This window comes from Cryptotermes secundus, unplaced genomic scaffold (genome assembly GCF_002891405.2).
Source record: "Cryptotermes secundus unplaced genomic scaffold, Csec_1.0 scaffold216, whole genome shotgun sequence".
Taxonomy (NCBI): domain Eukaryota; kingdom Metazoa; phylum Arthropoda; class Insecta; order Blattodea; family Kalotermitidae; genus Cryptotermes; species Cryptotermes secundus.
The window spans coordinates 354,662-377,236 of record NW_019727090.1 but is presented as its reverse complement, the minus strand read 5'-3'; the positions used below and the strand labels follow the sequence as shown (position 1 = coordinate 377,236).

At 36.8% G+C, this 22,575-nt stretch overlaps 1 protein-coding gene across 1 annotated transcript; it reads left to right on the top strand.

Annotated features, from left to right (window-relative positions):
- Positions 1 to 955: 955 nt before the first annotated feature.
- LOC111864340 (amyloid protein-binding protein 2) lies at positions 956 to 21,722 on the top strand. The gene is made up of 11 exons (XM_023851528.2): positions 956 to 1,147; positions 1,556 to 1,669; positions 4,448 to 4,571; positions 7,549 to 7,675; positions 10,307 to 10,475; positions 11,375 to 11,638; positions 13,498 to 13,622; positions 15,073 to 15,206; positions 16,073 to 16,218; positions 16,640 to 16,805; positions 19,171 to 21,722. Exons 1-11 carry the CDS (start codon positions 1,013 to 1,015, stop codon positions 19,401 to 19,403), a joined length of 1,737 nt encoding a protein of 578 aa, XP_023707296.1. The 5' UTR covers positions 956 to 1,012; the 3' UTR covers positions 19,404 to 21,722.
- Positions 21,723 to 22,575: the final 853 nt, after the last annotated feature.

Sequence of the window (22,575 nt, the reverse complement as noted above, 5' to 3'; positions counted from 1 at the left end):
AAAACAATTCTGTTTTGTGTAATATATGAGAAGAACTTATTGTAGACCTAGTTTTTAGAAGAATTTGTGTCTCTCCACTGCAGCATTCAATCCATAAGGACAGTGTTTCTCCCATGAGATCCCAGTGTTCTCTGAATGTACAGTAGACCCTCCTTCAATATAAAGCAGATGTCAGAGGACAGCTTCAGTAGATGTATTATAGGTGAAATTAGCATTATCTGATTTAGGCGGCCCATACACGTACAAGTCTGGCTCGGCGAGGAGCCAGGTTTGGATTAATTTCACCACACACACGTATGAGCGTGGCGACCCACACATGGACGAGTTTGGCTCATTGGAACCCGAGCCGAGTTGGACTCACGAGCCAGATTCATACATTTATGGGCTCCCTTAGGAATCCCAGTTATTATGTGTACAATATATATGCGATTACTACATGTACATAACTTTCCTCCAAGCTAAACCAACACTGTAATCAGCATCCTTTAGCATTTTAGGTTTTAGATTGGAAATTCCATAATTGTGATTCAGAGTTTACAACTCCATCATTTAAGTAAGATTATGCTGGATTGTTCTAAGGGAAATTTGATGAGAAACTTATTATTAATAGATGAGTGAAGTGGTATTAGACACATTTCTAAAAAACGAAGTACAAGCCAACGTATTACAAGAGATAAAAGTGGCAAAATTATTCGTTGTTCTATGAAAACAGGATTTTGCAGGCCTTACAGGCATAGGCAGCAGTGGATAGTAGCTAACGTTTTTACCGACTTAGCTCTCGGTAGTGGCTGCAGTTATTTTGGCAGCGATAGTCTGTACGCTACGAATAGATGGAATGAGTGACAATATACTTGGATTTGTGATGTCACGGAGGTTCCCGACATAGTTCGGAGGTAGGTTCGAAATAGCTATCTCTGCCAATCGATGGTATACCGGTCCGTGTAGTAGACCAGTGTGTACATCGCGTACATCAGCTGCTTATCATCTATGATCAGCTGTGTTAAAAATCAAAATGGCTCGGGAAGAAGTGAGAGTGCCAGATTCTTTGTACAATTTAGGAATTTCGGCAGTTATTGGTAGCTATCAGAGTTTTAAAAATGAACTTCGTATACTGCCCGACAACTTAATGTTTGACTTATATTACAAGGTAGGAATTTGGTGTTAGTAATCGCTGCTTGTGACAACCGAAATTCATGAAATTTGAGAAAACATTTGAAATAAATGTGTTTTTAACATATTTGTTCACTGAATTATAGCTATAGGCCACCTGTAAAGTGGTTAAAGAACGTTAAAGGAATTGATAAGTAGTTACACAGCTTATAAAACTGATGTAAGGAATTCATTTTGTGTCCAGTTGTATGTAAAAAAAAAAAGGATGTTTCTATTTGGAGTTAAAGGAGCTACATGGCTTTGGTCTAGCGGTGTAAATTATGCAAGGAGTTAAATTTGTGCCCAGCTGTATAAAGAAAAGAGGCTGTTTCTACTTGTAGTTAAGTGAGCGGCATGTGTTTGGTCTGTTTATGTAAATGATGCAAGCATTTGATTTCGTGTCTAGTTGTATAAAGAAAAGAGGCTATGTCTACTTGGACTTGAGTTCAGTGATCTGGATGTCTTTAGTCGAGTCCTGAGGATTACAAATAGGCGCATGTTTCTATACAGAAGTTTTCAGGTAAGTGTGACAGCAGATGAATATATGGATTATAATACACTGATATGATAAGCCATCCCCTTTTTAGTAGTCATGAACTTTGTGAAGTGATGGTGAGCCTGTAATGTAAACAGTTTGTATACAAGACGTTTCTTGCAGTATTTGCTGTTTGTATTACAGACTTCTATGAATGTAATCTTTGCTAATGGTCAGGTTTCCAAATTTAAGTGTTTAAGACATACAAAGAATAAGGTACCTTCAATAAGGAAAATATTAAAACACTCTGACATATTAATGTATTGAGTTCAGTGAACATCTGAGAAGTATGATATTAGTGAATAATGGATTTAGATAAAATGTAATGAAGATTAATAAGCTGAAGATACAAGTTCATATGTATGGGTTCATATTCCAAGAATTTTGTCTGTGATTCATCTTCCCTGTCTGAGAAATGACACCATCACTTTATTTTCTTGACAAGAGAGTACAGTTAATTCTGAGAGTCGTGTACACAAAGGTGTTGTGTTACCATTGAGAAGAATTCTTTGTGGCCCTTACTGCATAGCCTGGTGTAGTACCCTAGTGGTTTAATGCATGTCTGTCCCAAACAAGAAGGTGTCACGTTCAAGCTGATTTAAGGGGACCTCATTACGGTGCAGTCTTATGTTATGTACCTCTCTTGTTTGTTTAATTACCCCTTGTGAATTGTATGTGTTGAATTAGATATGACAATGATTACAAGTGCTGAGATGTAGTTCTGAAGATTTGTGACTATGATCTAATAGGAAGATTTTTTTTTGCGCATTGTCATCTGTCAACTGACAAGTTTTTGAGGCACGTACTGTCTCTGTCTTCAGGTTGGAGGAAATGGACACCTAATCTGTCTATTTGGCCTGTTAATGACCAACTATTACATAGTGTGGCTGTAATAAAATAACTAAGGATGTGTGAGTCTCTAGTCCAGTCACTCTTCTAACTACCCTTAGGCCAAAATATACTTTACATAAGTTGTTCGTAGCTTTTCTGTATGCATAGTCTATCTTAGCTGCTTATCTAGCCAGACTCCCGGAAATTTTGAGTGATCTGTGTAGTTGATAACAGTGTCATAAATCTTTATTGGAGGGCATTCGTTAAGCATCAGATTGTGTCTTATGTTGTAAATGTTGTTAATATCATTCTGATCCTGACTTATGTTAAGGGTATCTCCAAGAAATTCAGATGCATTGGAAACCATTTAAAATTGAGGGAGAATGTTTTCAAACTAACCACTGAAGTTAGCATATTCTATGTTACTTCTATGAAAAAGTTGTTAAATTCTGTTGTAGCCAACCTGACTTCTTGAATAAAGCTTGTGGTAGAAATTTGGGTTGATTAATTAGGAAATGGGTAAGTCAATTAATTTAGGAGGTAGCACCAGTGATATTAATAATGAAGTTTCAAATTGAAAGATGGTCCGCTGCCACTAATTAATATTCTAATTAGTTGTAGAGCTCAGTCTAATAGACATTTAACTCTTATCTTGAACTGATTCTCTTGACAGGGAAGTGGTTCCACAATTTATAGCAGGTGATAAGCCACTAATGAAATGATGAAGAGTTTAATATTGCTCACCAGCAGTTTATTAAAATTGGTTAAGTTATGTCTTAAAATATGACACTTAAATTCACAGTTTGGTAAGGTTGTAATTGTCGTAATTTTCATAGGCATACTCATAGGTAATTTTATGTCTGTTCACTTCAAAGACTTACACCACAGTGATTTAGAAGTCAGTTGTCATTAAAATTAAGTTAATAATAATAATAATAATAATTCTAAGTTGAGAGGGTTGTGAAAGTGGTTGTCATGCCCTCTTTTAGGGTTCTGTTGTGGAATTTGTCAAGATTTACAGGAAAGCCACAAAAACCATAGGGTAGCTGGCCTTAGGCTGGGATTTAAACCAGGAAATTTCATGAAAATCATTTGTTATAGGGTGGAGGGATGCAGATAGACACATGCAAGTAGCAAGCACCACATTATAAAATTGTTCTTGCTTTAACAGATAAGCCTATATAACCTTATAAGCGAAACCACACAGTGTTGTGTAAGTAATGTTGAGCTCTCTATAAGCAATGCTTGTTTAACCATATCTCCACTGTAACTCTTATTTGTATATGCTACCTGATTGCATTTAACATTCAGTAAGTTTCGTTATGATCCTTACAGGTACTGTGAAATGCTGTGTGATAATTACATCCAGAAAATGAAGAATGTTACATGACAAGGAGTTTTATAATTTCTAACCTTTACCTAATGTTTGGACAATTAAGTTAAGGAAGCTGAAATGGATTGGGAATGTGACTGATTATAGGGGGAGTGGGAGAAGCATACAGATGTTTGGTAGGAAAACATTGGCTGTATAATCCAACACTTGAGAGGTTCAAGGATAGGTGGGGGGGATAATATGTGCACTTGATAAATTGGAGGTGATGGTAGAGACTGGATTCAGCTGGCCTACAGTGTCCAGTGATGAGCCTTTGTGAACCTGGTGGTGATCTTTTGGTTTTTGAAACATCGGAGAATTTCTGACTGAGTAACTATTCTTTTTAGGAAGACCATGTACTGTTTAGTTAGTTCCAAATTCTGTCCAGTCAACTGCTGGAATAGTATCATGACTGTATAAGTGTCTGTTAGTTACTAGGCAGTGATTGGCTTAATTTGCTTGTGCAGGTGACAAAGTGTCATTAACAAATTATTCAGAGTAATGAGATTTCCTGCAGAATGTATGGAGGGTAAGGTATAATATTTATGTTTTACCTGCAGGCTGTAATGGATCATGGTTCACGTGTAGCTAAAGAACTTGTTACTGCCTATGGAAGGAAATGCAGCATGTGTCTTTCTCATTCACCTTTAAGGGATGCAACAATTGATACTGGACTCAGATTAGGTAACCTTCATTTGCATATAATATATTACAGCGTTCCATATATAATGCCTCCTATTTTTTTTAAAGAAAACTACAACAGGTACAGAAAGCATAATAATGCAGTTAAATAGAGCAAGATTTGAGCTACTTACAGTTATTTTTCCACATAATCACCACCATTCGTTATGCACTTTTGCCAGCGATTAACAAGAGCCTGTATGCCGCGCCTGTAAAAGTCTGCGCCAGCAGAGGCTAGCCACTTTCTTACAGCTGCAATGACAGCATCATTGTCTGGAAAGTGTTGCCCACGTAGTCCATCTTTCTTAGGCCCGAAGAGATGGAAGTCTGAAGGTGCTAAACTTGGGCTATAAGGTGGATGTGGTAGGACAGTCCAGCCAAACTTTGCCATGTGCGCGGTGGTCGCCAAACTTGTATGGGGTCTAGCGTTATCGTGTTGCAAGCAAAAGGTTGTCTGCTTCTTTGGCCTGACTCGGGAAATGTGGGCTCTCAGCTTAGTCAGCGTCGTTTTGTAGCGTTCAGAATTGACAGTCCCTGGTCATTATCTGCTGATCTGTATGGATGAGGTGCTGTTCATTGTGAGGAGTGGCAGCTCAGCAGGGACGCCCAGGGCGTGGCTTGTCGTGCACTTCACTTTCGCCACTGTTGAAACGCACTGCCCACCGCCTCACTGTGCTGACTTCCACTGTATTGTCTCCGTACACCTTTAGCAAGTGTCGATGGATGTCAGTGGGTACAATTTGTTCGGCAGTGAGAAATTCAATAACACATCTGTGTTTCATGCGCACTTCTATGTCAGACACCATTTTGGTAGACTGCTCTGCTGTCACTATCTGTCGCACGACAACCAAACTAACAGTAGATTGGCGGGAAGGTTCAACCTTTACTGCAACACCACCAACATCCATCTAAGATGTTACATATTAACACAAAAAAATAGGAGGCATTATTTATGGAACGCCCCTAATATATATGCTTAATGAATTCTTTCTAACTTTCTTTGGGTAAGTACAATAATAATACAGTAACATGACAGTATAAAAATATTTGTATGATGCATAGTGCAAGAATATTCAAATGAAGACCTGTAAGTGGCGAGTAGATGTGAGTTGTATTTATAGACTCCTGTGTATCTGACTATTCTATAGTTTATCCATACTGTTTTCTATTTCTTTTCGTTTCTCAGTGTTTGTCCTCAAGGACTTTGGATTGTTGTCTTTTCTACATTAGTTACTTATCTTTTTCCTCTGCTTGCCATGTTTTATCAGCTTTCTTGATTAGTCCAGTCTCACTTCAGTTAGCTGTTGTGTTGAGGTATTTGACAGAGATGTTTGTAAATGTGAAGGTTTTTGTCCCAGTTGTATCTACTAACCTAGCATTTAAAAAAACATTTTGTTTGTAGACATTATTATACTATTGAAAACACTGGTGAAGCCTCACATCAAAACAAACAAGCTAGGAAGCACACACACACACACACACACACGCTATAGTAATTCTGGTGCATTCATGCCGTTTTGTCTAATTATCTTGAAAACCATAAGTGTTGTGGAGAAAATGTATATTGGGCATAAAATAGGTTTTATTTTCCTCTAAACTTTTGTTTCAAACACTTCTTGTCCTGATAATTATTTAGCAAGCTATGCTCAAAATATGCATAAAACATTTATGTCTTCATGTTCATTATTGTCTGTTGTCATCGAACTTGTAATGCATTGTCAAATTTTGTAAAAGTTAAAGTTAAAGGTAAAGCTGTCCCTGTAATAGGCTGTGGAGACCCATAGGGTTGTGAAACCTTGAGGCCTCTACATTTGCTAGAAAGTCGGCATCCAGATGGCGGTGAGATTGTCCAGCTGCACCGTGGGCCTGGGATCGACTCAGCCTCAAACAGAAATGAGTACCAGGAATCTTCCTGGAGGTAAATGGTGGGGGCGCATAAGGCTGGAAACCTTACCACCATCTGTGAGCCAGTTGTCTAGAAAATGTGTGTGAGCCTCAATATCTCACAACCCTATGGGCCTCCACAGCCTGTTACAGGTATAAATTCATCTTTTTAGTAAAACTTGGTATATCAATTTTAATGAAAAACCTTTCAGCAGTTCGTGGCTTGTTGCATGTTGACAGACACACAGACGGATAGAAACGTGGTAAACAACAGCATTTTTTCAGCTCTTTGTTGCAAGTGCATCAAAATTAAAGTCAAATGGGAGAAAGTTTGAAGTATGGTAAAGATATAGCAAAAAATAAACATGCACCGATAGAGAATGCACTTATAATTAATATGTTGTTGGACATTATCCATCATCTTGTCTGTTCTTAAAAAACCATCCTGTTTCTTTTAAAAAACACAACATTTCGGGGACTGGATTCTGTCCCCGTCTTCAGGTAAAACCTACTCAGTTGGGTCCAATAGACAGAGCTAGACAAGATGATGGATAATGTCCAACAACATATTAATTTTACAATTTACCATCATCACAAACTTTTAGATCTTAAGAGAATGCACTGTTTTCTGTGCTCTGCTTGCGAAGGCTGTATAGTCAGGACCAGCAGCAGCAGTCTTAGTGAATAGGTTGCATGACTCCCAGAGTTGTGAGACAGTTGAATGTAAGTTTGATATATAATGTGCAGTCAAAATAGAGTTGATGGCCTTAGGGTGCCACCTAGGAGTGTAGGCCAACACTTTCTTCATATTTAATTACTGTAGTGAACTCTTACAAGGTTTAAGCAGCCATCACAATTTCAACATCAAAATGTGAATGAATCTTTGCAATGCTGCTTGGTGTAGCAAATTTTAGTAGTCACTTTTTTCTTTGGCCATAAAAATTTTGATTGTCTTGTAATATTGTAATGGATTTGTTCACCTTTGCATTTAGTGCTACACAACTTCACAGTTGGAAAGCATCTTTAAAGAAACTGAGAAAGAGACAAACTCTCATGTCAATAAACTACTTACATATATTTGTTTACATTTTTGCAGGTGGTTTCCTAAGTGATGCAGGATGGTTTGCTGAAAGTGAAAAGGTTCTCCTAGCATGCCAAGATTTATGCCAGTGTGCAGAGCCAACAGTCAAATATTGGCGTAAATTACTTGAATGTTACCACAAGTATGTGTCATAGTAAGGAATACAATTTATTCCTGCTTCTGATGGAGTCTATTGAAGCAGTATCCTTACATAGAGAGTTACAAATTTGGAAGTGACAGCACATAGAGAATGAAAGAATGAGCTAGTGACAGACTGACTGTAGAACCAGGAGTATTTCCTGAGCAGCCTCTAGATACTCAAACTTAATATATTGTTTGTTATGGCTGCAAAAGCCTATCATTCAACTCTTACCATGAGTCGGTGCTGTCCCATTGATCTGGCTTTCCAACCACAGTGTTTGTTTATACAGAGTAGTTGCTATTCCTCTGTATTATATACATACCCAGATCCTTTCAAATTTCTTGATATAATCAACCAGTAGTAGGTAAAGCATACATAAGAAGCTTTCCATTATGTAATTTTCTGCAGTTTCTGAGTTTTCCTAATTTTGCTTCCATCTGTGAATGCCTTTTTTACATTCATTCATTCACCAGTAATCTGTCAAGACGACAGGTGCACAATCTCTTCCAAAACAGTTCCTCCACTTAATGCGATCTAGAGCTTTTTCCTTCAAATGAGAATATCCTCTTCTGTCCCCTAGGTCATCCAGCATCTTCTTACGTCTTCTTCCTCGTCTTCCGGTCACTTCTATCTGCCCCTCTCTCTTTCCTTCAATAACTTCTTTTAGAAGGCAGTTACTGCATAAGATATGACCAATCCAATTAGCCTTCCATTTTCTTATTTTGTGTAGGATATTCCTCTGCTCACTGACTCTAAATAACACTTCTTCATTTCTCACATAATCAGTCCAACTGATCTTCTCCACCCTTCTCCAACACCACATTCAAATTTAGGTCCAATTTGCTGGTAAAAAGATTCTTCTTCCTGCTAAATGCAGCTTTTGCCATGGCAATCCTAGATTTAATTTCACACGTATACCTTCCATCATCTGTTAACAAGCTACCCAAATATTTAAAACATTTCACATTCTCCAGTTGCTTTTGGTTTTTTGACATGTCCTCAGTAAACTCAGTACCTGATGTTCATTTTGAGTCCGGTTGTTGAAACTCCATAAATACTTATTTTGTAATGCCTACATTGATATAACACTAACTTTGGTCATGTATATACATGATGTATGGTCTTGAGCACAATTACACCCTGCCCTCACATTATGGAAGGGATACTCATATGTTCTTGAAAATATGTTTGTATCGAGAAACTCAATAATGTGAACTCTTAATTTTTTATATTCAATCCCTGTTATAAGTGCATGTGTATTCATGTGGAATTTATTTCAGCACACAGTTATAATAAATATATTCATCAAGTTTTACATTAATTATAATTCCCTTCTCTACTCTTTTAGGTATACTACTTCTTCTCAAACCAGATGACCTCTCTCCACATTAATATACTGCACAATATAGAATGAGAATAACCATACTACCAGCCATATCCAAACACTGTTTCATGAGCATATGTGGCATGAATTTCTTGACAAGTATTCTTCAAAAGTGGTTTTGTTTTTAATTTGGTGTTTAAAAATGTTAATATTTGTCCCAAATTTCTGTAAGGGTGAATTTATGATCCGTATCAAGAATTTTGTTGTTGTGTTGTGTAATAGACCACCTGTGTGGCCTAGTGGTCAGAGTTCCTGGCTACAGATCCAGAGGTCCTGGTTTAGATTCCTGGTGCTACCAGATTTTCTGAGAAATAGTGGGTCTGGAACAGGGTCCGCTCAGCCTTGTGAGGATAATTAAGGAGCTATTTCAAGGAAATAGCAGCTCCAGATTAACAGCCATGGGGATCCGTTGTGCTGACACGCAAAATCCTCAAAATGCTAAAAGTTGACACTAACTTTGCTGACAAGCGGCAGTCGCTCAGTTTGTATAGTTCTCTTGTGGACACAGGTCATGGAGTTTTTTTGTGTGTGTAATAATGTCTGTAAGGGAAAAGTTCAATAACCAGAACATTGATAATGCCAGGGTGCATTCGCTCAAATGAAATCTCTTTTTCATATATGTGCCTGAATGCTGGCTGCCCTGTTCAAAAAACACACCACTGGACTGTACCCTATGTTATACTTCAGAACATTTCACATCTTTACACCTTATTTCTCAAAGGTCTTTTTTTATATTATCCTCCCATCTGTTCCTACCACTCACAGTTGGTTTTATAACTACAATTTATATGCATATTTTGTTTTCCCCCTCCCCAGTGTTTTGTACATGGCCTTTCCGATGTGATCACACAGTATTGAATAAGAAATACAAAGTATGAAGCTCCTCATTATGTTATTTTCTCCACTTCTTTGTATCTTTATTTATCTTGTATTCTTCCTACCTCCAATTTTATTTTCATGCACCCTCAATATTAGTACTTCCTTAAACTAAGAGACCATGTTTCATAACCATTGTGAATATTTTAATCTTTGGATTAGAGAGAGGACACAGCTTGCCATTGTCATTCCTAATTAATTTAGCTTTGCGTTATTTGCTCCTAGTTTTTGTATTATGCTTGTGATGTATGCTCTGTAGACAATGTATATTCAAATGCATGCATGAAAATTTTTGCATGGGATATGCCATGCTAGAGGCAGATTGTTGAAAAGTTAATGTTAACTGTTGTTGTATCCTTCCTCATTTGTAGGCTTCTTCACACTCAGGCTGCCTTCTGTCACTTTGATGGTGCACAAATAACGTATCGTCTAGCATTGGAACTTGTGGATAGGCTACATGCAGTAAATGAGGAAACAAATCTTGCTGGACTTTTTGCTGAGTTCTCTGTTTTACACTTCAGTAGGAGTGAATATGATGAGGTATGACATGTTATTCATTTTAAGGACCAATTAAAACCTAAATGAAGCTGATCACATATTTCAGTAACTTTAATTAACTACTTTTTTTTTCCTTGGCACTGCAGCCCCAGTGGGCCTAGGCCTACCTCCATGAACTTCTCCGTTCACTTCGGTTTTTCTAGATCTTACACGTTCAGTAGGACTCCTTATGCAGGTGATCAGCTCGTCGCAAGGCCTGTACCTGTACACAAGCACAGAAAAACGCACACACAAACTAAACATCCATGCCCTGAGTGGGATTTGAACCCACGATCCCGGTTTCCAAGCGAGCGAAGACAGGACATGCCTTAGACCGCTCGGCTACCGTGACTGGCTAATTAACTACTTATCTGTATATACAGTATAATGGGAGAAAGTTTGTGACATTGTATGTGTGTTATGTGACTGTACGTCATTCTCACACCATAGTGTTTTTCATGCACTTACACAATTGGCAGCGCTCTGTGTTTTAAACCGTGCAGTCTGATAGATAAAGATGTTACTAAGTTCACTGATTTAGTGGAGAAATGGAGGAATAAGATAGTTGTATGAAAGGAATAAAGAAAATAAAAAAGAGGGAGAAGCATGAGGAAACAAAAAGAATGATTTCCTGTTAAACTTCAGTGGCTCTTCTAGTATTGTGTGAATATTACCATGTATAAATACCATTCCCTTAAATTGCTGAATGCATTACATATATCAGAGATTATCTTTTAATCAGTTTTCACAAAAAAAAATGGTGCTGTGAATTGAACAAGGCAATGTGGCACATTCCAGTAAGAAAAATAAGAGTGATAGAAGGAATTTTATTTGGCATTTTGTTGAAACTGTACTGAAATGCTGTGTACCTGATCATGTGTTTACATTTAACCTTTTAACAGGCTTACAGGTGGAGTGTAGAAGCATTAAAAGAAGTGAAACCAGGTCTTCCCTCTCGTGTTACCATTGATGTTTTACGTCAGGTGGCAAAATCATGTGTGGTGAAAAGAGAGTTTAAGAGGGCAGGACTTCTGGCCAGACAAGCTGTATGTTTGGCAAAGGAAGTCTTTGACAAGGAGCACCCAAAATATTCAGACACGCTATTAGATTTTGGTTTCTTCTTGCTCAACTTTGACTCCATTAGGCAGAGTGTTGGTGTGTATGAGGTAAGTTTCATCTCACATGCAATGAAATGTATCTACATTGGATGCCAGAATAACAAAGTGTCCAGTACAGTGAAAATATTAACAGTCTGCAACTTTTTTTCTCCCCCCCCCCAATATGTCATCGTGGAAAATGTGTCTAGTTCAATTTCAGTACTACAAAAATATCAGTGCCTTGTATATAGCCATGTTATGCTCTTGCAAGTCTGAGTTTAAGTCAGTTAATTCTTGAAGAGCATCACACATAAATTGTAAGTCTAATATAAAGTTTGTAGTTGTAATTTTTTTTCCTGTAATCCTTTATATGTGCATCTCTCCATTTTGTCCTGCATTGAATCATTCTTTGCTTCTTGAAGACGATTAACTATTGCCTGATAGTTATTCCAGGCAGCTGAAACTGACCAAAAATATGATGCTACACATCATGTGCTTAAAATTCAGCCAATTTTTAGTAGTCCAGTGTGTAGCTAATTTGCACACACTTTTGGTTCTGTGGCATTTTTATGTGGTGTGTTGTACAACGTAAATTTTATTAAGAAATGCCTTAAATCTATTGATACCTGTAACTAATTTCACCATATCACCAACTGATAGTTCTGATCTTTGATAGTGTAGTGCCACACAATCAAAGGTGGAAAAATTCTTTCATCTTTTTAGTAACCCACTTTTACTACTTATCATAGCAGCTGCACCATCACATGTGACACCAACTAAGTGTGTTTTTAAATAGTTTTCAGTTATTCTGTTTGCCTGAAAACAGTTGAGCAGCCAGAAATCCCTTTTGCAGTAATGCAAATTTGATCTAGTTCAAAAACAAATTTACTTTAGTTTATTCCACTGTCCAGTATACAAATTTGAATGTACTTCATTAAAGTAGATTTTTTTTACTCACCATGGTTGACTCTTTAACTATGAATGAAATTTTACTGTTTGATGTTAGTTTTCTTACTCACATTTTTTCTCATTTCATCAGTAATGTTAGGGATCTTAATATGTTAGCTGAACGAAGAATATGGCCCATGTTAATCTCATTTGGTTCTTGTATTTCAGTTTCAGAATTATGAAAAGACTGATTTTCTTTGGCCACCTTATATGCCGTATGAAAAATTTTTCACTTATTAACTTTTCATGAAATTGACTCTTTAAACACAGATTTCCAAGGAGCTCTTTGTCAGTGTATGCAGTCAATTTTTAGCAGTGTAATGTCCCACTGATATAGTGTTTTTCTTTTCTTAAAGAGAACAGCTGTCACCATCTAATTCCACCATAATATGTGACTTCCTTGTGTGTCCATTCCTTAGAAATCTTCATTCCCATCTTCTTCTCCACTTCAGAAGTCCCAATCTGGTTATATAGCATATAGCCAAATTTTTTATTTTGATAATTAAGCCAATCATACTTGACACAAAATTATTTATTTAATCAACAATCCAGCAACTAGTTTAGTCAATGTCAGTTATCTCTTATTCTTGGAACATGGGCACTGTAGACGACAAAAACAGACTGTACTTCACTCTTCACATGCTGCCTTGCTTGTTTTTAATTACTTAAATGTGGAAGGAGAAAAGAAACTCATAGGTAAATTCACACACATTCACATCACTGCCTTCCCACGTGAGCATCTAAAGAAAACCACTGCAGAGGGATTTCCCAGTGAAGTATGACATTCATTATCTTACAGACTATTGTGCAGTGATTTATGTAGTCAGTTTTAGTTCTGATTTTAAGAGAGCAGTTTTAATTTGGAGTGCAAATGTTTGGCCTGTTGCATAATATTTCGATATTTAAAAATAATGTTCTGCCCTTATTTTTAGAACATGAAGTTACAAATTTTATGGTAACCCTGAACTGTCTTCTTACAGACTGCTTTGGAAATTCGTAAAGCAATATTTGGCAAGTTCAATCTATATGTTGCTATAGCTCATGAGGATCTGGCCTATGCACTCTATGTGTATGAATATAGCTCTGGAAGGTTTCTTAAAGCTCGGTAAGTATACAAGTACACGTAGGTCACAAATGGATTCATTCATCTGTAATCTATCAAGACAACAGGTCCACAGTCTCTTCCAAACAGTTCCTCCACTTTATGTGATCTAGAGCTTTCTCCTTCAAATGAAAATATCCTTTTCTGTCCCCAAGGTCATCCAGCATCTTCTTACGTCTTCTTCCTTGTCTTCTGGTCACTTCTATCCGCCCCTCTGTCTTTCCTTCAATAACTTCTTTTAGAAGGCAGTTACTGCGTAAGATATGACCAATCCAATTAGCCTTCCGTTTTCTTATTTCATGTAGGATATTCCTCTGCTCACTGACTCTAAATAACACTTTTTCATTTCTCACATAATCGGTCCAACTGATCTTCTCCATCCTTCTGCAACACCACATGGATATAAAATGTAAAACATGTAAAGAAATTAATTCTTACATATTCTCCACCAGTATCGATACACTTGTCCCATTGCTTTACCAGTAGGTTGGAACCAGCAGCACAGAAGTTGTTTGAATGTTGTCTCAGCCATTTCCACACCTCCGTTTCAACCTCTTCATCATCAGTGAAACGTTTGCCATGTTTCTCGACCAAGTTGTGAACCACTTTACACTAGAGACACTTCCCACTGTAAACAGGAAAAAATTCTTTATGCATATTCTTTGCATTGAGTTCTTTTGACCACAATGCACAACAGAACAATGATTTTCGGTGGTACACATCTCAAGCACGGTTGCTATTTTGACTGCTGAACCAGCCTCGAAACATGTGCATGCATGTCTGCTACTGAAACTGTCATGAAGCTGGACTCTACTGCTACCTAGTGATACACATAGAAAGCCAATTCCATCCATTACAGCTGTTTTACTTCCATTTGTGACCTATTTACTGACTCCCTCATACAGACTATTACCATCATTGTTAATGTATCTGTTTCTTTTTACTTTGTGAACATTGAGATTATGTCATGGTAAAGAAGTGTACCTGGATTTAATGTTTATGTAATGTAGTCATAAGTGAATTTTTGCATTTTTATGCTTTCTTTGTATACACTATATAAAGTGAACGTGTAGTGGGAAAGTCATGTCATGTCACATCCATCTGTTTGTACATACTTAACTTCTGAAAGTTTTGACTGTATTGTGATGTAGTTCTGTATTTGTGATTTATAAACATGTGAAGTATACTTATATGTATTTACTCATTTATTATGCTGGTTAGGTAAAACTTTTAACAAATTGTTTATGCTTTAATTAAAGCATGTAATATAAGACTGTGATTGACTGTGGCAAGGATAGTGTATCGGTTTAAATGAAAATCCATTATACAGATCAGAATATTAATTTTTAAAATGTATTAAATTGAAAGTTTATTAGGCAATTGAATGCTTGTAAAACAAAATATCATCATAGTTAGTTCTGTTTTCATGTATTTCAATGAATTGCTTTTGCAGTGATCATGCAGAGAAAGCCATACTCATAATGGAAAAACTGCTGCCAGAAGAGCATCTTATGCTAGCATCAGTGAAAAGGGTTAAAGCTTTAATTCTGGAAGAAATAGCACTTGACACAATGCCCAACAGTTCAGGTGTGATATAAATTTTCATTCTTCTACAGGTATGGGTATGATCATGTCCAATAGAGAGCATTGATTATATCCACTGTAGTTTAGTCAAACAGGAGTCATTAGCAAGTCAAGTTCTTTAGTTGCAGTTGGCATTTCCTTGAGACAGTTCCCACAGAATACTTCCTCTGCATCTGCTGGACATCCCCTCAAACCCAAGCCAGCAGCTGAGACTGATAATGAAACCTCCATTTAACATTCCTCACTTTAAGATTTTCCCTCATTTAATATTCAGTTTCAGTGATCTGAGGTCAATAAAATTAGAGTTAAATTATCACCGTTTAAGATATTTCTGAATTTAGTTTTAAAATCTACTGGTCCCCAAAAAATCTTAAACTGGAGGTTGTTTGCAGTACACAATCATCCTCTCATGTTATTCAGCATTGAATAACCTCTACATTTGCTGTAGCTGTACAAAACAATCATCCATGAGAGATAAGTTTTCAGATTTATGAAGAATTAGTAAATTTGAAATAAACTTAAATGTACCATCTCCTTAATGAAGTACACTTAATGCATGGTCTTGCAGTAAGCTTAATACAGATATTTCTGTAGTAGGAAATACTTGACACTGAATGTTGGATATCACTTTTAACTTCCATTTCATATACTTAATATCCATCTGAATGTCACGGATATATAATTAGCATTCGTGCTTCATATTCAGGAGGTTCCTGTATCGTATCTCAGCCTGGAGACCATCTGTCATGTTTGGCCTGGTGTACTTTTACTGAGTCCCAGGCAAATGCCAGAAAGTACCCCAAATTAGGTTATGATCAGCTCCTGCCATATCTTTTCTGTTTCATTTTTCACCTTTACTATATTGCCAGGAATGCATGCCCTGTTATCGAAGGCTGAGGATCTACACATGTCTGCCCTGAAGTTGGCCATGGCAACCTTTGGGGAGAAGAATGTTCAGACAGCAAAGCATTTTGGGAACTTGGGACGCCTGTATCAGAGCATGAAGAAGTTTCTGGTATGACTCTTGTATTTGTTAGTATTAATGTCCTTGGCTTATCAGAAGAGAGACATGAAATTTTAAAAGGAGTACAGTAAAGGCAGTAATTTCATAAAGTTAATTTATATTCAGCATAAGTATTATGAGTCATATGTAAATTTAAGGTGTATCGATTTTATTATATCATTTTTATGAACTCTAATAATCTTTTATTCTTCCTTACAAAACACCACAAAGAAGATTTCACAAGGTATCCCTTTGATTGAACAAGTATGAGTGAAATAGATAAACCATTGGTGGGACGTATTCATATATCTTCTAACATACCCCTTTTGCTTCAGACTTCAGTACAAATATGAACTGTAGTTTGTGTTGCAAAATCTTACAGAACTCTTGCCATTGAAATGTTTTTTAAATTGAACCTACTCTTCTTTCCCAGGAAGCAGAAACAATGCACTTGAAAGCAATTTCAATAAAAGAAGAGCTGCTAGGAGCAGAAGACTATGAAGTTGGGTTATCTATTGGCCATCTTGCCAGTTTGTACAACTATCACATGAAGAAATATAAGAAGGCTGAGAAACTATACCTTCGATCCATAGCCATCAGTGAGTATTGCACTCGTTTTTCTTTTTAAGAGTATGTTAACAGATGATACATTGCATTATTATGTTCTAAGTGATGTTCATTCTGCATGCAGTGGCTTAATTATATTTGAAGAAAGTATCTTATTTGAATTGTATGTAATTGGTTGTATACTGTGTGAAGATCCGAGTGTAAAACATTGGTGATATTGTTGTTGAACATAGTAAGTATAATTGAACTATAACACCATGGTTATAAATAAAACTAAAATCAAATACAGTAGAGTGTTGATTATTCAAATTGCCAGTTAACTGAATCACCACAACCAAGGAATGTGGACTCTGTCTTCACTTGCTGAGTCAACACACACGGACATTATTCCTATCCATTCCAGTTTGTTCTAAGCCACCATTGTGACATATCACTGTTTAGTGTTATGTTCTATTTGATTTTCAAACCAATCCTGTTATTATGGATGCTGATAAATTTGAAATGCCAAGTAAAAGCAAACGTGTAGCGGCCTCCGTAGTCTAGAGGTAACATTCCCACCTCATGACTCGTGGTACACGGGTTCAAACCCGGCAGAGGTCGTGGAATTTTTAAGGGCGGAAAAATTCAGGGAACAAGTCCTCTGGAAGGGACTTTAAGCCGTGGGTCCCGTGTCGTAGCTTTACGGCATGTAAAAGAACCTCATATCTCCAAAGGAGGTCACTGAGCCAAATTCAAGGACGTTTCCCACCCAACAATAGTCTCTAACGCCTCTGATAGATGGGGGAAGCATTATAGATACCGCCAAGCTAGTAGAGGCCGAACTCGCTGGCTCGGTCGGGACTGATGGTATGGACCAATATCGGTAGGGTATAGAGACTTGTAGAATATCATAGAGAGAAGCACAATGGACCAATACTGGTCTAAACGCATGGGGAAACCCACCCTCTCCAATAACTAACTAAAAGCAAACGTGTTGTTCTGACAATGGCGGACAAAATGGAAGTAATTAATTTGTTGAGAAAAATGAATTCATATGAAAAGCCAGATGAATACATGTTTCATCTGCTAAACAAACATCATTGTTGTACTTTTTGAAATAAAATGTTTGAAAATGTTAATTTTTTATGTTTCACCTGTTTTAAAATTTGTTTGGTTTGTATTATTCGTAGTACAGTACATTATAATAGTGTTATAATAGTACGCGGGTAAGTCAATAAGTTAGTTACAAATGGATATAGAACTTAAACAAGTAAGAGTATTGATTTGAAAAATGCTTTTATTTCTCAACATAATTTCCCTGTACGTTGAGGCACTTGTCCCATCATTTCACAAGCTCCTGAAAACCAGCAGCATAAAATTCTTTGGGCTGCTGTCGGAACTAGGCGGTGACTGGGATCACGAAGGCATACTGCTTACTGCATTCCAGCCTCAAGGGCAAACCATAAATGCTGACTCCTACTGTAACATCCTCAGGAAACTTCGTAAGGCCATTCAACGGAAGCAACCAGGACTCCTCACCAAAGGCGTGTTGCTCTTGCATGACAACGCACGTCCCCAGACTGCCAACAAGACAAATGAGGCGTTGTGAAATTTCAAGTTGGAAGTCCTCTAGCATCCTCCGTATAGCGCCGACCTTGCTCCAAGTGACTTCCATTTGTTCAGCCCTCTTAAACATCATCTTTCAGCTGAACATTTTCCTGACGATGAAGCTGTAGAATGGGAAGTCACCGCCTGGTTCTGACAGCAGCCCAAAGAATTTTATGCTGCTGGTTTTCACGGGCTTGTGAAATGATGGGGCAAGTGCCTCAGTGTTCAGGGAGATTATGTTGAGAAATAAAAGCATTTTTCAAATCAGTATTCTTATTTGTTTAAGTTCTATATCCATTTGTAATTTACTTATTGACTTACATACGTATATTTCAGGATAGTAATTAAATTCATTTATTCAAATTTTTGGCACTGATTACTTTGGCTAATCAGCGTTCTACTGTACAATGGAACCCACATTTAATGTTCTGTAATTTAAGGAATTCTTTCATTTAACACTCAATTTCGTGATACCATGTTGGAAATCTTGCCAAAAAATTTCCTCCATTTAAGGTTTCCCTTAATTTAGTACCAGAATCCAGTGATCCTAAGATGAACCTTAAATGGGGTTTCAGTGTAGCTGAGATAGAAATGCTAATGCTCATGCCAGGCACCTTACTTGGGTATGTAAGGGCTGAAGCTTCGGAATAAAGAAGGGATTTGATTATGTTAGAAACAGCCCTGACTGCTTGTTTATCATAACAGTGTATAGTAAAGTATTCATTCAGTGTCCATTACTGTTTAGTGAGTACGCTGCTTTGAGGGACATTCAGGGTTGTCACAGTAGTGAAGAAATTACTTTCATTTTAGGCTTGAAACTGTTTGGAGAGAGTTACTCTGGTCTTGAATATGACTATCGAGGTCTGGTTCATGTTTACCATGAACTGGAGGATGTTGAGAAGGTAGCTGAATACACATATATCCTTAACAACTGGAAACTTCACAGAGACTTGCATGCTCAGAGAGAAGACCCACCCATTGACCAAGAAGAGGCACCACGAGCAATAGAAGACATTGCCCAGCAGTTCTTTAATTGTGATTAAAGTGACTGTGTGCCACTTCTGATAGGAGAGGTGATAAGCTGCTGTGAAGGATTACCAGCAGTGAAGTATATGGAGTCCATTTGCATTTATTTGTGGTATCTTATAGGCCAAACAGCATCAAAGCACTGAACAGTTGTCAGTATTTTATAAGCTGTAGTTTGTTACAGGAAGTGGGAAGGTGTCATGCTGTAAGAGTTTGTTTCACACAGTAAGTGTATCCACCTCAAAAGAAATATTTGAACTGTAAGCAGTTAATGAGATACTGATTTTTGTTACCCGAATTGTGCATGGTTTATGAAAAGGCCAGAGAAGTGGCATTACTGACACTGATTCCAGTCTTTCCCTGACAGCTGAGGAGGGACAGGACCTTCTTAGTTCATCTCACAGTTTTGCAATATGATCTACGCATTGAGTCAGTTTTTTTTAAATAGATTGTGTAGTTATTTTTTTTACTCAGATATTTATTAAAATGTAATAGTATTAGATAACTAGAAAAATCAAATTTTATGAAAAATTGGAAGTTCATGGCAATAGAAAACCACAAAATTGTCTTACAAGCATTTGACCAATTTTTTTGTTGGCATATGATTTCATTATTTTTAACTTGGACTGTCACAGATTGAAGGAAGTTATTTTAATTATGCAGTCATGTTGGTAACTAATGGCAGTGTTCAACAATTGAAGTTTTTAAATTATCTTCATAAATATTTGTGGATAGTGCTATACAGTTTGGTTTTGATTTTTAGAATTCACAATTTATATCAAACTTCTTTCAGCTTGTAAATACTGCTGTCAGTTAAATCTTGTATTCCATTGATAAGAAGAGTCATGTTGTGTTTGAGTACAAAATTTCAACACTAATAATGAAGTGTGCGTGGCAGCGGAAGCTCTTGTGCCATGAGTTAGAGCTGCATCATTCTGGTTTTCTAGTATCTAGTTCATGTGTTGCAAAATAGGATCCAAGATGTATACAAGTGACAGATGCCCGTGTGTGATTTTCAAAAGTGAATATTTGTTAATTTACTGGGAGAGAAAACTGATCATATCCTTGAGTGGTGCCATTTTACACTGCATAACAATTTTTTGCTTAACAAAGCTTGATATTTTAAAACTGCTCAACAAAGAATCATGCACCTGAAGTTACACAACTTTGAATAATTCCCTGTTAAGTAATTTAACGTGAGGAATGAATTTTATGTTGAAAATTTATAACACTTTTAGAAAATTTGTTTCAGAACAGGAAAAAAGCATATTGTCACATATCGGGGGTTAGCATGACTAATGATAATGGGTTCTGGATTTTACAGTTGTGTTCATTGGCACTTCTTTACAATTACAATCAGTTTATAACAGCTCACACATTGAACTCCTTCTGAACGTCTGTCTGTCTGATGGATCTCTCTCTGCTTTCTGAATTTCGGACTTGTCTGTACTGTCTCGAATTCACGAATCCACTGCCTTTTATAACTTCCACACAGCCTGAATAGAAGTCACCATGTCTTACAGTTTCTCTCTTATTCTCTGTTTTATCTGTTACCATGAAACATGCCACGACACGTGTTTTAACAATCCGTTGCCTAGTTATGGGTTATTTTATCACAGTATGTTACTCAAATTAAGGATGGCAGTATTTCATTTCAAGTTCAAAGTGTCCATGAGTCACTCAAACAGTTGTTGTCACAAAAGTGGGTCATAAAAATTCAAGTCAGTAATTTAACTGACTCCACAGAGCCAGAGTCCTGCTTGAGACGTCACTCAACTACTCAAGAAATTCCGCTCCTCGTGTGGAACCTTGTGGCTCTGTTTACAAAAGCTTGTCACTAGTGCTTCCTTTTCTGAGCCAGATAAATTCAGTCCAGATCCTCTCATCCTGTTTTTTCGACAGCAATATATTTATGGTATTAAAAATTATGTACTAGAGTATATTAATTCTGTAAGAAACTGAATCTGCTTTATGTCTTTCTTTTGTTCTCTCTCTCTTTTTTGCCAGTAACTGACCAAAATCTGCTATGACTAAATTGCCATAGCCGAAGTACATGTGCATATAAGGCTTATGTGGAACTTATATGAACAGTGGTTGTCGTCAGGACAGTTGAACCATTCAGCTATGTTTTTGTGTGGTATTACCAAGTAAATGCTAATTACATTGCAGTGAAAGTGTGTATTGTTTCTTTTCTAAACTTCTTCATTTAATGACAGCCAATATTGAGACTCTAGGTTGGGAAAGTGATTACACTTTTTGAATAATTTCAGAGGTAAAACTTAATTATGAAACAACAAGAAGAGTAATCCTATCACATTGTCTAACACTGGTTATTATTTTGTGATTTGTTTGCTAACATTTTTTTTTTAAATCTTAAAAAGATCTGACGAGCAATGGCCACCTGGGTTTTGTAGAATGATAATTTCTTTATTCTGTTATCTGTGTATTGTTGCGGAGAAAGGAATTAAGACACTCACTTTTGGGGGAAGAAGAAGCAACTTCAGATCTTTATGCAGTGATGTATTTAGCTCAGGATTGCATTAAGCTACCAGATGAAGATATTTTGCTTAGAGATTTAATCTGGATTTTATTTTGTTCTTGTAATAATGAGAATTTTATGATGCATGTATTTCATTTTGACCAATTTTTTATCTCTAATTTCTGTAACACAAATGTAGAAGTAATTTAGTGAAGGATGAGAATGGTGATCTTCTTGCAGATTCCCACAACATTTTGAATAGGTGGAAGAACTACTTCTCAGTTATTGAATATACACAGGGTCAGTGATGCTAGGAAGACAGAAATACATACAGCTGAGCCATTAGTACCTGAACCTAGCCCTTATGAGGTTGAACTTGCTATTGCAAAATTGAAAAGGTATAAATTGCCAGGCAGTCATCAAATTCCAGCAGAACTTATTTAAGCAGGAGATGAAATATTATGTTCTAAGATCCATAAACTAATCAATTCTATTTGGAATAAGGAAAAATAGCCTGTTCAGTGGAAGGAGTCTGTTATTGTGCAAGTTCACAAGAAAGGTGATAAAACTGACTATAGTAATTATCTAGGGATATCACTGCTATCAGTTTCGTACAAAATCTTATCCATTATTCTTCTCTCAAGATTAAATCCATACATAGATGGAATTATTGGGGATCATCAGTGTGGGTTTCAATGTAACAAATCAAT